Below are 17,811 nucleotides of genomic sequence, written 5' to 3'. Positions count from 1 at the left end.
TTAAAGTTCATGAAAAAATTGATAGCTCTATACAAGTTGGGAGAGAGGATGCAAACCTAAATAAAATCTCAAAAGTTTTAAGACCAAATAGTAACCATAAAAGTTGTTGGACAACGATGAAAAACTCTCAGAAGTTTAGTATGCAAATATGCAATTAACCCCTATTTTTCTTAATTGGTTTACCCTTTTTCCCTCCCGAAGCGAACGACTCGACGTCGCTTGGGATTCCGGCAGTGCTTTGGCAACAGGTAGAGGAATGATCCGAACCAGTTCACCGGCCATGGTGACTATGGTCGAACTGGAAGAGCAAGGTCCCGCCATGAGAGTTCTCGGCTCTCTCTTCAAGCTCACCGAAGTCTTTCTCTGGTTCGTCTCTTTGTCTCTCTCTGTCTCACTTTTTCTCTCTCCTACCAAATGTTAGGGCATTGACTTTACTCTCTGTGTATGCTTTGACAGGGACGACGGCTCAAGGGAGACGAAAGACAGGTCCTTTCCATGGGCCGGACTGTAAGTCTTTGGTTCTTTTTCAGCTCATTGCACTTTTATTTCGAAAATTTGGACTTTGTACTGAATGCTTTGAATTCCGCCTGTAATTTCAGAAACCAGCTGGTGACGGCGGTGGCGGCGATGGTTAGTGATTCGATTCATGCTTTCTTTGTTTTGTTTATAGCTATAGTTTAGTTACTTTATGTGTATTTTGTGATATTGACGGTATTAATGGAAAATTTTGGGGTTTTAGAATGTGGGATTTTGCAAGAGGATATGGAGCTTACTAAACAGATGAATGCATTGGGGCTTCCAGTCTCATTCAACACAAACAAAGAGGTAAGTTAACATCCGTCTTGGATACATTTTCGTGCATGTCGGCATATGTAGAGGGGTGAAATTTCAACTGGAGATGGTTTACTGCTTCTTTGACACTCACATTTAGTATCACTAGTGTAAACTTATGTTTTTCGGACTGTTCATAACTTGATGCTGATACCAATTTGCAGAAGAGGAACAGAAAGACAGAAGGAAAAAGAAAGGGAATGTGCCTGAAGCAACAGGACTGTTTTCAGGACGTTGTACATGGAGCAATGGAGTCTTCCAAAGTGAGTGAGGGGGAGATTGTTTCTCCTATTATATTTGATGGTAACACAAGCACTTCTTTGTGTTGTTTTCCAGTGATGGGCAAAGTGAATCATCTTCCTCTGGTGTTGCAGAGGACGTCACTAAATGTCAATGCTCTGCTCGTCAAGGAGATAGTTCTGCAAGTTTAATTGAGATTAGTTGTGATGCTGTTGAGGTACAAAATCATGACGAAATATCAGGCATTGTTTGTAACAAAGGTCAAGATTGTGACCCTTTAAACAGTGGTCTTGCGCCCAATGACACAATGGTAGTTGCAGCGAGCCCAACTGATTTAGATGATGGAATTTGCCGACGAGGCTGCTCAACAGATGCGGCTGTTGGCAATGACGAGATAGAATTACGTGAAAAATTAATTGAACATAATCACTTTGAGTGTTCATTAGTGACTTGCCATGAAGCAGAACTTACCAAAACATGCTAGGACTATATCCCTGAAGTGCCAGGTGTTTCTGAGTCAATTTCGTATTCCATGTGTTCAGAAGTTCTTGACCCTGATGGAACTGACAGCCAAACAACAGTGATTCCGGAGACTGGATGGTAATATTGGGATTCTAACTACATGAGAAATTATTTCTATAATATCAGAACACATACTTCCACATGGTATCCACGCCCAGGCATGGAATATTTAGCATCTCTTGATGCCATATGTAAGCCAAATTAAGTGATTTCTGAAGTAACTGAGATTGATGTTAGCACTGATTCAAAGGTGTGGTGTGAGTAAAATTGATTCATTTCAAGAATCAATGGATAAAGATGTTTCACAGGATCAGCCATATCCTGAGCTTTCAGGGGAGATTGAACTCACTGTTGACACTTCTATATCTGATACCGCTTTGTCAGCTGTCACTGTAAGCAGATGTTCGGAACATTCACATGAAATCAATCAGAACAATAACACCTGCAATGATGGGAACACATCATGAGAAATTCTCATCAGATGTCTAGGACCACATAGCTAGGTATACTTATGTTCTTTCTTTTTTTCTCTTCTCCTATTGAGATTCATGAATTTGATTTATGCTTATGATGTTACTTCATGATGATAATGAGACTTTGCTTTCATTGGGTGTTGCTCACAGTTTTGGAAACAAAACCAAGCAGTTAATATGCGATAATGTCTGCAACAGTGGTTTGTGACCCGTTCTTGCTGAACAAATTGATGAACAAAATACTATTGAACTCAATAATGAGCCTAATAAACCTAATTGTTACGAAAGATTGCGAAAGTAAAGACATGCGACATGAAGACAATGCTTAAGCCACATGATGGGTGTGTTTGTGTGTTTTCCTCCACTTTCCTATGTTTTTTCTTTTAACTTTTGGAGTTGGTTGTCATATTAGTTTCTCTCATCTTTTCTGGATCAATGTAACTCAGTCATGTATTTGTGCAGTTATTTCTCTTTAACACTGCAAAGGAAGTTGCTACTAGGATTATCATGTTTCTCCCAAGAAATATTGATATCAACCAATTAGCAGAAATTGCTTTATCAGGGTCTCAGCCATGGTCATTAGAGGTACTTTCTTATATATATATATATATATATATATGTTCAATTAAGAGCTGATTTTCAAATACTATTGTTAGCCTCTCACGCACCCCTCTTTTTTCTTAGCCATCGGATTGAATAAATCAAATGGAAACAATGGACATGATTAAACAGGGTGTGTATGAGGAGAGAGAGTGTGTTTATCATTTTCGTTTTCAGTTTATAATGCTTTCAAGTTTCTTGTCCTCCCCACTCCCCACCAATGGATAGCGCCTTGTGAGAATCATCGATCTAGAGTCCCCACCGTTGTTAACTTCTTTTCTATAAGAACGTTGCACCATTTTCTATCTATCACCAAATGGAGTATCATACTCTTATCCCTGACTGTTGGGTATTATTTGCTCCCAGGTTGAGAAAAACTTCTTAAACGGCAAGTTGAGGGGGATAACTGTTTACTTCAGTGAAACGGCCAGGAGATGATGATAATCTAGCTTTATCCATTAGGTGGTGAGATATTGAGCAGCACCTTAACGTAACGTCATGACTTGTGAAAAGCGATCAAATAGTTGCAGTTGTGAATAGTAGAAACAATTTGTCCGGAAAAAGGTGCGGTTGCTGATACCTTAATCCAAAATCCTGTGTTAGCTGGAGCCTAGCCTCATGCACTGAACACAAAGTTTCACCTTTGTAATATTGTACAGTCCTGTAAGCAAGAAAACTATATATCTTTTACAGCAACAAAACTAACTTTGTTCTTATGACGCAGTAACAACACCGGGATCGCCGGCAGTATATAATCACCGTCCTGTTAACTCTACGCTGGTCGTGTACATCCTGTTGACCAATATGATGAGGGTAGATCAATGCTTGACAAATCAAGGTATGATAACTAGATCTAAGATCTTGTTAAATTTGACTTAATTAAACACAGAAATCTGACCATTAATTATTCAGTCAGATTTATAATGTGATTTGAGCTGCATAAAACCGGTTTGAGCGGCACTAGTTTAGGTTTTTGTAGCTGCCATTGCCAATGCCATGGGTTGGACATAATGCTGTCTCTACTTCTTTATCGATAGTCAAAATATTCCCCACCTTTTATGCCTCAATTTTCTCATGGATATGAGTTACCAACATGAACTAGTTGTTTATCAACACTGGATACGTCATTATGGATTGTTTTCAACGATAACGTCCTGTTTATGTGAAAAAGTTAAAATATATGACAATGCGCTATTAGTTTAAAATACTGTCATTGGTGTACCTAATACTAACAACTTGGCTCCTCTACAATCTGAGATTACCTTAAACAAATAGGTCTTATTTTTACCGATTTTTCTTTGTTTGATTGGATTTCTCGTTGTGTTTTATAGAAATAAACTATTAATATGTTTCTATAACTAGTATTATAATTTTGTATTTTTCCTCTATGAACGTGGAGTTAAATTTTATTTACGTGAATGACAAGTTAGATACTTAATATTGACGACGTAATAATTGTGTTGTGAAGGACAAAATATAGCATATAGAATATGGGGTCGATCTCAAGTGTCATGTATTGGACGTCGGGATGGTGATGGGGACAGGAAGATATCGGATGCGCCTGCCAAATGCCAACCCGTGGAGGGAAGGAGGCTGCCTTCCGCTGTTCCTCTTCTGTGTGTGTGAAAATAAACAAAGAAGACGCAGCAAGATTAAATGTTCTTTCCTTCAACTCCATGTGAGTCTATGACATTGGCTCTGTCCGTGTTCCCACAATTTGAACGATAACGACAACTGACCAGGAATTTGATGTAACGTAGGTTTTACATTAGGTAAATCCACGACCGTAAAGTTAAATTCAAACTTTACAGGTCCGGCTACAATATTACGTCTAATTCCATGTAATTTTTTGCTAGATTTAATGATTGAAAAAATATGTTAAATTATTACATGCATGATCTAACAGTTGATCTAACTGCATGAAAGAGAGTTGAAAACTTTACATTTACGATTTACCTTTGAGTGGTCCTACTGCACCTAAAAAACTCGGTCATTTCTCTTACTTTTAAATTTCAAACTTACCCTTTAAATTGAATCTCTTCCCCTCCAGCCATATTCTAAACCACCGAAAGATGATTCGACCAAATAACCACCAAATATGATTAGTGGTTCCTTCCAACTAAAAAAGAAAGAAAGAATATGATTATTAGCAAATGTACAGCTTTAAACATAAGCGTCCTCGAGTTGAGAATCTAAGGAGATTGAATATGGGGATTTGTCACTTATCATCTTTCAAACTTTTCATTGACGGAGTAAGAATTTTATGACAATGGGTCATGATTTTGACCGATAGAAATCGTATTGCACTATTCCGTCAAGTATCTGGTGGGCACCTATTAAAATCTACTCACATTCGCCAAAAGCTTGTGATGACATCCATCAATAGCTAATGTGTTCGTCTAGCATCTACATTTATCAAGCTATGCCCAAGCTAGCAAATTGTCAAGACTTGCCTACCAAGGCTTTTTGAGCGAAGCATTACGTCAAGCATGTGATGCGCACAAATGGGTTGCACACAAGAAAAATGAGAAGGAAGACACGGGAAAGTAAAAAGAAAATTGAAGAAGGAAGAAGCCTCAATTTGTAACTCAACGTTATTCACTCTCTCCTTAGTTGGGGTTAAAGATAAATTAGTCACCAAATATATATTGGGTTAGGAAGCTGTTTGGAACATTAGCAGTCGTTAACCCTAAGTTAGCTCTGCTACTGCAAATGGTGATTGAGAAATCAGAAAGAAAGAAGCTCATTCCTACTATTAGTATCTGAAAGATATCAACCTAAACGTTCAGACAGATTACCACTAATTATTTGTCAAGGAGCGTTAACGCATTGATCACACTAGCTTTCGTGATAAGAAAATAATATTTATATATGTCTAGTTTGTCGATTAGTCAAGTTAAAAGTAGTGCAAAGAAAAGTCATGTGAGAACTAATCAAGCAAACTAAATCAATTAGTGACGATATCGCAAAGTTCACTCTAAAATCAAACAACATTATTACGCGTGGGAAAAATTCTAAAATCATACAATTCATTATAAAAAAATCACCAAACATTTTACCAGAAAAAATAAAAAAATCACCAAACAAAACACACATCATTAATTTGTCAATTTTATTAGGAAAATGCCATTCGCATATTTATTTTTATCTTTTACATACTTGTTAACTTATTATAATTAATTTTTTTTCAATTAATTTGATCTAACAGTTAGAAATTTAAAAAAATATATGAAAGTAAAACAAAGCGTAAGAACTCTGAATGGTATTCCCTTTATTTCATCACAAATTCAAATTCCATGTCACCAAAACGTCACACACTAAAAAGTCCATGCCACCATGTTACTTTGACCTAAACTCCAAAACGGGACCCACCTCCTGCCACATGACACGTAGACCACACTGTCATTTTTCCTCATTAAACCACTGTCATTTTCCCTTAGTCAAACCTAATCAACGACCCAACATTAAAAGGCACAAAAAATTATAAATTAATCCACTTTAATTAAACACCACCGCTGCTTCCGATTCGTTAAACAAAATCCTTAAGCGTGATTAGCTTCGCTTAATGACAGTGACTTAATCGCATAAACAAATCCCATTCCTTCTAATACCCGCCATTTCACACTCCCTCCCTCCGTCACTCGAAGCGGAATCTTCAGCGAACTCTGCAAGTTTGGTAATGTGAAAAATGCCGGAGCAGAGACCGGGTTTCCGAGTCCGCGACCCGAGCCCCGACTCCGTAATCTTCGCCTTAGAGTCCAACTTCAGCCTCTTCTCCTCCGCCTCCGCCAGCGTCGACCGCTGCTCCTTCGACCGCGACTGACTCCACCGCCTCCGAGATCTCTCCGGTACCGATATAGAACCCGCATTTTCCGATTGCATGGTTAATTAATTGACGGTCGAATTGTTGATGTGTTGATTTGGATGCAGCAGAACTCGGCCGCACACGATCGCCGCCACGAGGAAAGCTCGAGTGGTCCAGATCGCGATCCGGATCCGAACAGAATCCACGCTTTTCAGCACACTCGCCGTCTCTCCGCAAAAGGAGGAAAAGCCAAAGGTATTTACAGCTCACAAACGACGTCGCTTTTCCCCCATTTTTTCAATTTTCAAACTCTCACTGTTGCTTTTGGCTGCTTCGAGCTCTCGCAGTTCAAAAGGAGGACTCCGACTCGGATTTAGTCCTCGATTCCGCCAGAAGCTCCTTCTCTCTCGCCCTCAAAGGTAAAATCCCAGTCCAAATTAGTCCAATCCCGTCCAAACCATTCAAAGTTCTCAGCTTTAAGCATTTGGGTTTTTGTCTGTTTGTATAGAATGCCAGGACCGGCGGTCCAGATCTGAAGCTCTATCGAAGAAGCTAGACCGGCCGAGACCAGCCTCGTTGGATTTGAACAACAATGCATCAGTGTCCTCGCCGAGATTAGGCGCGATAAAGAAGGGTTCAATGGCGTCTCGGAAATCGGCCAACTTCCCGAGTCCAGGCACACCGAGTTACCGGCACACGAGTCTCGGTGTTCAAAAGGGTTGGAGCTCGGAGCGGGTCCCGTCGCATACCAATGTGGGTCGGAAGAATACGGCGGCTGTGATGTTGCCGTTTAATAACGGAAGGACATTGCCGTCGAAGTGGGAAGATGCCGAGAGGTGGATTTTGAGTCCGGTTCAAGGGGATGGTGTGGTGAGGCCGTCGAATCAGCAGACTCAGAGACGGCCCAAGTCAAAGAGCGGTCCGCTTGGGCCTCCTGGGGTTGCGTATTACTCGTCGTACTCGCCGGCCATGCCGATGTTTGATGGGACCAATGTGAGTAATTTCATGGCTGCTTCTCCGTTTTCAGCTGGTGTTATATCAGCTGATGGGTTGGGGTTCCAATCCGGTGCCCAAAATGGCGGCTTTACAACGCGGGCAGAGGCCTGCATTGCCCGTTCGGTTAGTGTTCATGGTTGCTCTGAGGTGCTGGAGCAGCAATCTTCACTGCCCGACTCTCAAGGTTAGTGTTTAATTTGCGAATTGGACATCAGTTTCTTGATTGAGCTGAGTGATTTCATTACCATCACTAGATTGTTACATGAATGAGCAATTAATGAAGGTGATTTAATTACCATGTTTCGATTGTGTTAATTGATAAGCTTTTAGATATACTTTCGGAACAACGGATGTCTTTGATTAAGAATTGTTAGAACTAGTGTACTTATGCATGGATGGTTTGAATACATTGGTTTATTTACACCAGATGAAAAGTTTGATGGCCGTGATGGGGTCAAGGATGAGGCTACGAATGTATGTCGTGCCGTTTCAAGAAGGGATATGGCAACCCAGATGAGCCCAGATAGCTCTCATTCATCTCCCACGGCACGGGCTTCTTACTCTGCCTCCACTTCCTCTGGTCTGCCTATTATGGAAGTGCAGAGTGCGGCTTCTTCAAAGTCGGAAGTCAGGGATGTGCAGGTAGATGAACGGGTCACTGTGACAAGGTGGTCCAAGAAGCATAAATCCCGAAGATCTGGGAAGGGTTCTCATTTTGGTGATAGTTGGAAAAAGAAAGATGCAGACGTTCGATCTGCTGCTTGGGATCTCTCTGACACATCGAAGAGCATTTCAAAGTATGTTTGTCACCCAATTTTTTCATCATGAGGAAAATAAATATAGTGGTATTTCTTAATGTTTTAAAATGTGTGCTGATTCATTTCTATATTCTTCAGAGTTAATAGAGAGGAAGCAAAAATCATTGCTTGGGAGAACCTGCAGAAGGCGAAAGCTGAGGCAGCAATACGGAAATTGGAGGTCTCTCTCTCGCCATCCATCTCTCTCACACACATGCGCACATGTATTAGAGACGCAGTTTTTGTATGTATGTCCTGCAACTAGTGGCCCTTACTTGTAATCTGTTTCAGATGAAGCTGGAAAAGAAGAGATCATCATCCATGGATAAAATCATGAACAAGTTGAGATCAGCTCAGAAGAAAGCGCAAGACATGAGAAGCTCAGTTGTAGACGACCAAGCACAAGTTGCAAGAACCTCACGCAAAGCTTTATCATTCCGAAGAACTCGTCATATGGTTTCTTTGAGTGATTGTTTTACATGTCATGTTTTGTGATGCCTTCCAGCCACGTGTTGCTCCACTCGAGCGATAAAGCAAGGTAATTGGTCTCTGCAAAATAGTTCACCTTTTTCCAAAAATTAGCTTCTCAATCTTTGTTGTTTTATATGATGAATCGTGAATGTTGATTGTGATAACAATTTAACAAAACACGAGCCATTGTAGTTTTTCAAAAAGTTAAAGAAATGACAACTAGCTGCTGATGCAGTTTAACTATAAACCACAACCTCTCCGATTCAATTAACATGCATGTGCTTGGTCTCATTGCGCCGTCTAATCAATGCTATGAAACCTTACATGATTCTTATACCATGTTCTGATGCCGAATGCCAATTTATCTTCCAGACTAAATTCAGGACACAAATGAACGGTGTACAGCAGTTAGCAGCTACTATTTTGACACTCGATCAGCGTCAACGCGGTTTTATAGTGGCACGAAGCACCAATGCCTGAAGTTCAGTTGGAGATGACCCTACCCGGTGAGAAAATTCTTGGTGTGACTAATAATGCTTGTGTGTATGTAAATCAAAGACTTCAGATTGTATACTCTGTTCAATTTTTTTCTAAACAATGAAGCTTCTTGTGCAAATGGAACTACAATCGTCTTCTCTATGGTTTCCTCAAAACAAGGATCAATTAGACTGCTCCCCTTACGATTTTGTGATCGATTTTGAACACTCACCTTCTTCGTACTCGCATCATCATGCATTAGAATTTTGATTCGATTCAATGTCGTGTTTAGTTTGTAACATGTTCAGTTAGAACTAGCAATTTTGTAAAACAGAGATCCAGATTTTGTTATGCCGTTCGTACGGACCATCAAATCTAAACCATCTCGGTAAATAAAACTTTGTTTTACACGTTTCATTTTTGGTCGTTGGATCGAATTAATCAAAAGAAGATGAAGGTCACTGAATCAAATTATCAAAGGATCTGGAGAGAAAAATAAACCATATTTCAGCATATGACATGGAATTTATAGGGTTCATCAATAATCGATCTGACGTCGTATAGCATGAATCACTGTTATTGTCAAATGACAATTAATGGTTTACGTTTTTTAAATTCTTCTTCTTAGTTATTAAACATTTGCAAGGTGTATATCATGTTTCATGGGTATTTTAGTCTTAATCTTTTGATGTTACTAGCGGATTTGAAAACAGCTAGTCTGATAATACTTCTCTTCCATGCCTGAAACATTGTTCATCTATCGCCCATAATATGATGATAAAATGACAACATAATAAAAACTTACCATCTGCGACGAAATGTCAAGGTTGTTGAATCTCACATCAGCAGTAAAAAAAAAAAAAAAAGAAATAATAGTTTAAATATCCTAACCCCAATACGGAGGCTTTTGTGATAAAACCTCACATCTAACAGATTGTGCATATGATAATTATCAAGTCGGGAATATTATCGGTGTTGTTGAAAGTGGATCTTTGGTCCGTCTCTCTAATATTCTATAAAGGTTGCCCATTTTTTCTTCCCAATTTTGCTGAAATTGACGGGTAGTCCCATGACCATTGATAAACATTGGGCCTTCCCGGGGTCTGCAATCTCTGATCTGAAATATTTTCATCGTGGAAGTATGACCAGGCCTCGCGCAAAGGCAGCAAAAGATAGCATCTTCTAAATACACCCAAAAATTGACTTGGTACACCCAAATGACTTGGGAAAAAAAATAAAAAAAACAAAAGAAGAAGAAACATTTCAAATTAGTTGAGCATGACATTTATTTTATAGCAATTTAGTTAAAATTCTACCTCAACTCATTGTGAAGCTTTCACCTCCTTTTCGACGTTTCCATTAATTTTGGTTTAACCCACGACAATAATCCTATTTACACAAAACAAACTACTTTATTAATACACTTCCTAACAAAAGGAGGCATCACCATTTTAAGTGAGATATACTTGTATATTAAAGAGTGTGACAGTAATGCATGTAATTTATTTTGTGTGTCCCTACGTAACATTTAATCATGCAAATATGGAAACCTAACTCAATAGGTGTAATCTTCTGCTCAACACTCTAGAATTGACAATCAAATCGCCTAAAAGCTCAATACTCCTAAATCGACAATGGAATTGCCTAACAGCTTAATACTCTATAACCAACAATTGAATCACATAATGTTGTATCATTCAAGAAAACGTGACATAATCACATTGGTTAAGATTAATGTGCTCAATAATTTGTATTAATGCAAAGTATAACATCTCTTATAGAAAGGATAAATTTTTTAGTATGCTGAGAACATGATCCGGTACACTATATGTCATAATACAATTAGTTGGACATTTCAACCCATTGTATTGTTATTTAGATATACCCAATTATATTCTCAGCAAGTTGAAAATCTATCGAGTAGCATTACTCATAGTGATATGAGAGGTGGGTTTATCCAGACTCCTAGAAGTAGGAATTGGGACAAATTCGATGTGGAGTCTTGTGTTGAAATACATACCACCTGCGAGAAAGGACAGAGGGAGAGATTAAGATTGTGTCACCCTCCGTCACTCTCCCAGTGGGCCCCTACCAAATCCAATCCGACCAACCAACGTCTCTTAGTCCCACATTTTGGACTCTAGCCATTGCTCATTTGGTTGGCCTTATCTTTGCATATTCTACCCTTAATTGTATCTAAAATCCCCACACAAATTTAACAAAAAAAAAAAAAAATTAAAATTTAAAAAATTGTTATTGACGCTTCAAAATTTTAATTTGACACTGCAAATTTTTTATATTTAGAAAGAAAAAAAAAACACTTATAAAAACTACAAATTAAAATTTTTAGAATATTGATAATAATTCTCAAAATCGATTCCTCAAATATTACAAGGACTTGGTGTGAATTCACATGCAGCATGTTGGTTTTTTATTTATTTATAGCAGCGACACTTTTACACTGAACCATACATTAAAAAAAAAAATTTTGAAAACGGAAAAAAAAAAAATGAAAGAAGGATGTTATATACTAGGACAATTCCGCACTCTCAGTTCACATGCAATTTGTATTATTCTATACAACGTAACATAGAATTAGAAATCTCAATTCTAAATAAAAACTTGTTACACGTTTTATATTTTAATTTGATAATGCATGTCCCTCATTCTGTCACTTAATTACATTTCCGAGGAAAACAAAAAAGAACATCAATCTCTCTAATGCATGTAATTACTTAAATTGACACCATATTCATGTTTTTAGTTGTAGGGTTTAGAAATTGAACCAAAGATTTCAATGCTTTGGTGCATGAAGTAGATTTATGAAAGAGATGCAAGGCACTTGTGCGTTTTGGAAGGGTCTATGCTTTGTATTCAAAGGACAAGGGGACACCTCTTACTCCATTGAAGACGACCTTGAGGATGAGGATGTTGGGGACCTTAGCCATATGTCTCACATGACATGGGTCTTCTCATTGTTTTTTGTTTGACCATTCTTATTTAGTAAAAGTTATTAATATCTATATATTATCTCATGTCTATGTTTCCCTTATTTTGTATTTCTCCTAGATTGTGTTAGATTTGGTTGGGATGTTGTGGATGTAGGGAATAAATGGTTTTATTTTATTTTATTGGTGTGTTGAGACATTAGCACTTCCCTCATTAGATCCACCATTGGGAAGCAACCTACCCTTCATTTCTCTTTACTATATATATATATATATATATTTTTTTTTTGGAAACTTCTCTTTACTATATTTGTAAACAATATTGACCCCTTTTTCGGTAACATGAAGTTTAGAGGGAGGGAAGACTAACTCAGCTCACGACAACGTCGACAAGGCATTCAACAAGTCTATTTGAGGACCTATAAATTAAGGGTCTATTTTTTTGGTTTTTATAGAGCTCCACCAAGAGAGATTACCGACAACGAAACTCGAATTTAAACTTTAATCTAGTAAAAAGAACGATCTTTACCTACTTAACCAACCTTTTATTGACCCCTTTATGGAATGCATACAATATAGTATTAAACAAAAGTGATCTATATATTTCCTCTTAACTTTATTGTCATTACCATTTTCAAGCTTGTATTTTTATTTTATTTTATAGGGTTTGAATTCTTTCAGGAACTTAAGAGGTGCCCAATATTATCTCATGCGAAAAGAGAAACCCCTTGGAGTTGCTTGCGAGGTTGCACCTTATGGCACGTCTCTGACAAAAATGGATAAGGACCCTAAAATTATAAATTTAGAAAGGTGTGGAAGTTCTCCAAAAATAGAAAGTCTTGAATATTTTGAAGGGAATTTTAACGAAAAATTCTTGGTATTGTTTACTTTAACGAAAAATTATATTTTTACACTAAAAAGTCAATTATGATACTATTCACTTACTTTTTATTTTGGCATTTTTATTAAAACTCAAAATTTTTAAGTTATTTTCATTAATTTTTCTATAACTCTTGAAGGCCTCCAGAAGCCCCGTTCCCCGATGCAAATTCAGTAGCAAGTTACAGGAAAGTGGCAACTGTGAGGTGTTTTACACTCCTAAAACATATTGGGGTTTATATTGGCATCAAATCATCAAATTTAATATTTCTACACAATACTAATCGTTATCAAGAACTGATACGTATACACATTCTACAACGGCAACAAAGTTCAAGGGGAGTGCAGCAAGTGTTGCGTTGTGATGTGTTGGCACTAAAGAGCCACGAAGAATTGCCATGTGGGATAGAGTTCACGTGTTCGTAACGGGAAGGGTGGTGAAGTGGTGATGGCTGAAAACAACATTATCGCTTTGCGTAATCGTAAAAGCTACCTCCACCGTTATGTCAGAGAACTTCACGTGGACCTCTCATGCATTCTCTATAATTCACAATCATAATATTAATTGCTACCTCTTTCCTTCTTCTCCTCCTCCCATCCTACTTGCCATTCAACTCTCCCTAACTTTGAGTAATATATGCTGTCATGGAATACATGCTAAAAAATCATTGGTATTTTATATTTGTATAATCTCAACTAATCATCTAGTGTATCATAAACTGAGTGATGTACTTCTCGAATAAATGTAAAGTGATGAACTTCTCAGATAAATGTGAAATTAACTTTTCAATAAAATATTTACACGTTTAATAATCGTGTCAGATGATAAGATATGATGTGATTTATTTTGTAAAAGCATTCAACTTTTCCGTGCCAATAATATTTTGTCCCAACCATTCCATTGCACGCAGGGTCCATCAACATTATTGTTATCATGACCCAGCTGCTAGTTCTTGGTCTCTCTAGATTTTTTTCTCACCAGCACGTAAAGATGCATCTAGTTTCGTAAACCTGTCAACTCACAAAAAATTATATATAGTACATTCTTATATGTTCCCAAGGACCATATGACAAAGTACACATGATTCCCCAACTGCAATTTTTCATAATTCTTTGATTTTACATGAAGCTCTCTTTCATAAAATAAATAAAAAATGATTAAAATTTGAATATTAGCAATAAAATTATTAAATATCCAATACGTACACTAGTGATTAGATTTCGACGACATATTGAAAGTTGATTAGTTCAATAATTTCTGCCAATTTCTCTGATTCTTTCATGAAAATCGAGTGAGGATTCTCGTCGGATTCTCTTTGTGAGAATTCTAGAGATTCTCAAATCACATATGTTCATCATACATCATACGGTCAGAAATTATTGTAATTTTTTTATTTAAATTGAATATTAAACAGTACCTGACGAAAACTTGCCGTATAATGTATGATGAACGATGTGATTGGAAGATCTCCGGGACTCTCATGAAAATTGAGGGATGTTATTATTTAATTAATAGAAGAGAGAACATGGATTACAAGTAAGCTTAAAACTATATAAGATCGACGAAGATCATAATAGTTTCATGCATGTTCCTAATTTACAACCCCACAATCAAACAATTAACATTAATCTCGTTATCAGTTGGACTAATTAATCAATAATTAAGCGTCACCGAAATGCTGCACATTCTGATGATGATGAGGAGCTTGGTAAGCCTTAGACATAGAGTTAGAAATGTAGCTGCCACTAGACATGGCCACATGAAATCCAATCCCGGTAGGCCTATTAGTCGCAGCCCTCTCCAGCGTTTGGACCTGAGTCTTCAAAAACTTGACATAGTGAATGGCCTCATCTAGCATGGAAGCGGTGTCCATTTTTGTCCCGCCCGGGACAAGTCTCTGCAGGATTCGAATCCTCTCACTAATCCTCTCCCTCCGATGCCGGGCCGCAACGCTCTGAGGGTCCTTAGAAATCTTCACGTTCCTTCTCTTTGGCGGCTTAACAGATTCCGGGTCGATGTTGATTGGCTGCATGGCTGCAATCCGGAATATCATCTCCCTCATGGCTGCCATCGAAGCATTTTCTTGCGACAGTGTTGAAAACGACGTGCCGTTTGTTTGGTCGGTTGGGTTTGTGTTGGTGAATGAAATGGTGGATGGTATTGTTGGGAGGTTTAGGAAGGATTGTGAGTTTGGTGAATGAATATTATTGTTACGTGTGTTTTGGTCAGTGTAATGTGACATGGTGGCCCTGAGACTATTAGGACTAGTTGTGGTGGATGAGAAATTGTGATCGGACGGCGGCAGGTCGGAAACCACATCGTTGTAGGCACCGCAGAGCTCAGAGATTTTTTCCATTTGCATCATCATCATCATCATCTCCATCTGCTCCTCTGATTTGTACTGGCCAATATCCATTGCTATATATATGCGTAGCCTATAATTTTCTTTATATTATATATATAAACTGGTAAGAAAAATAAAATTTGAAGTGTCTGAGTGTTTGAGAAGAAAAGAGAAAAGCAAGGGGACGTAGGGTTTGAAGGCTGAGAAAAGTGATGGAAAGTAGTACTGGAGGAGGTGCAGAGGGATGGGAAAGATAAATGACTTAGTGGAGTTTATCAGAAAATGTGCAGTGGGGAGTAAGGAGAGAAATACACAATGTTAAGAGAGAAGAGAAGCCGAAGAAAACGAGTGAATGAAATTATTGAGAACAGACCACCATTTCTCTGGGAAGAATATATATAGACACCAATTTTAGGTTCCTTTACTTCAAATCGAATGTGTTACAATATATTTTGTACCCCGGGCTTGACTTACATGGTGAAGTGCCGTTACAATTACTTCCCTTAATTCTCATAAACCATAGGTGGTATATCCTTCAAAAAAAAAAAAAAAAGAACATAGGTGGTATACAAAATTCTCTCTTCTTTATAACAATATATAATAATAATAATAATAATAAGGGGAGAAGAGTTTAGGTCGAAATTATTATAATAATTTAATAGAGGAGAGAGGTTTGAAAAGGGATGTACGCATGGCTGAAAACTCAATACCCTATCCTCTAGAATATGAGACCACCAGGGCTGGTCTAGAGATTTTTGAGGCATGGCCATGGGGCGACGTCAAAAAATGTGCCCTCACTTTATCTAAGAAAATTATTTGTTTTCACACGTAAGATATCGATAAGATAATACTTAGAAAATCACTTCAAACTTAATAATTTAGAAACGCGGAAAAATTAATTTATTTTGTATCGTGAGAAGGAAACAAAAAAACTCCGAGTTTACAAGTAGATAGATATGAGTTTTGTTTTCCATCTAAACTTTTAAAGTGTGTTTGTATAAATCGTGAGGTGTTTTTTTTTATTTAGTATTTACTAACCTTGTCAATAGGGGATCAAAAAAATAATTATGTTTTTGAGTCTTTAATTGATATGTATAAGTAATAAATGGGTACTAAATTAAACTTTTTGATGACACATCATATGATTTGCAAATTTGGTCTAAAATTTGGTCAATGCATTACTCTTTGTTGAAGATTAGACTTGAATTGGAACAAATGTTTAAGAATAACAACCCACATAGCTACTAGCTACTAATTAAAAATAAAATAACAATCAAACAAAAATTCGTAAAAATTGAAAAGAATAAACATGCACTTAGCATCTTCAACTGAGGACCCCTCATTAATTTTAAACGACAAAAATCATTGATTCTAATTAAACTTCTTGATCATTTAGCCAAATTTTGTATATTTATACTCTTATGAAAAGAAATTTGTAAAAATTGAAAGGTAAATAAGCACACATGGTGTTTTGAACCCAAGACCTCCTCATTAATTTCAAACAACAAAACTACCAACTATAGTTAAATACTTTGTCATTGAACCAAATTTTATAAATTTATACACTTATGAAAATATATATAAATATATCACCCTAATAATTTTGGTGCCCCCAATTATTTTGGGCCCCGAACGGTCGTCGTGCCAGCATTGGACCTGGGCTGAGCATGAAAACCACATGCAATCTCTTTTAACTTAGTGATATTGTCTAAATGACTACTCGATCAACATGTTATATTTTAAGGTGAAAGTTGTGATCGACGCTAGTTTTCATCAATACTTTTCCTTCAAGTTTAGATCCAGTCCTCGATTAATTGTTTTTGGAAGGTACAAGTAACCTTAGAAGTCCATATTTTAAGTTTAACTTTCGAGTTAAAACTTAAAATTTAAACGAGAAATTGTAACAATGTTGTTGAATAACTAGAGTCGATGTCCACACGAAAGACCGGAAATTAACGTCCTCACATATATGTTCTTGGAATTTTGTGGTCAATCTTTTAAGGTGACAAAGCTGTTAGATCTTTTTTCTTTCCTGCCTTGATTTTTGGTTCCTTTCTTTATTGGGAAACAATTTCTTCTATCGTAAGGTAGATAAAAAAGTTAAAAGGTTGATATCCGATTATTGCTTCGTAGATTTGGAAGAGCATCACAGTGGAGCATGCTGTCCATCATTTGCTAGAGAAATTTTTTATTATGATCGGAACACATATAATATACCACGTGTTTTTATATAAGTGGTAAGAAATTTTATCTTTTAAGTTATTAAATTTTTAACATATATATCTCACAATTTGTATAGTGACATGTGGTGTACCACCTCAGTATACCACGTGTTTTTATATAATTGGTAAGAAATTTTATCTTTTAAGTTATTAAATTTTTAACACACATATCTCACAATTTGTATAGTGACATGTGGTGTGCCAC

General features: G+C 37.2%; 2 protein-coding genes across 2 annotated transcripts; one reads left to right on the top strand and one right to left on the bottom strand.

Annotated features, from left to right (window-relative positions):
* The first annotated feature begins 6,198 nt into the window (after positions 1 to 6,198).
* On the top strand, positions 6,199 to 9,374 carry LOC125475434. Its single transcript, XM_048580162.1, has 9 exons — positions 6,199 to 6,469; positions 6,501 to 6,514; positions 6,597 to 6,726; positions 6,819 to 6,890; positions 6,980 to 7,651; positions 7,895 to 8,264; positions 8,364 to 8,445; positions 8,556 to 8,802; positions 9,108 to 9,374. Exons 1-8 carry the CDS (start codon positions 6,355 to 6,357, stop codon positions 8,757 to 8,759), a joined length of 1,659 nt encoding a protein of 552 aa, XP_048436119.1. The 5' UTR covers positions 6,199 to 6,354; the 3' UTR covers positions 8,760 to 8,802; positions 9,108 to 9,374.
* A 5,142-nt stretch (positions 9,375 to 14,516) lies between these two features.
* LOC125475493 (transcription factor HEC2-like) lies at positions 14,517 to 16,155 on the bottom strand. The gene has a single exon (XM_048580255.1). The coding sequence runs from the start codon at positions 15,454 to 15,456 to the stop codon at positions 14,701 to 14,703; it is 756 nt and encodes a 251-aa protein (XP_048436212.1). The 5' UTR covers positions 15,457 to 16,155; the 3' UTR covers positions 14,517 to 14,700.
* Positions 16,156 to 17,811: the final 1,656 nt, after the last annotated feature.

The sequence above is a fragment of a genome, unplaced genomic scaffold, assembly GCF_019419815.1.
Source record: "Pyrus x bretschneideri cultivar Hongxiangsu unplaced genomic scaffold, Pyrus_bretschneideri_v1 Contig15, whole genome shotgun sequence".
Classification (NCBI taxonomy): Eukaryota; Viridiplantae; Streptophyta; class Magnoliopsida; order Rosales; family Rosaceae; genus Pyrus; species Pyrus x bretschneideri.
The sequence above is the reverse complement of the archived record's forward strand: the minus strand, read 5'-3'. Positions and strand labels throughout refer to the sequence as shown.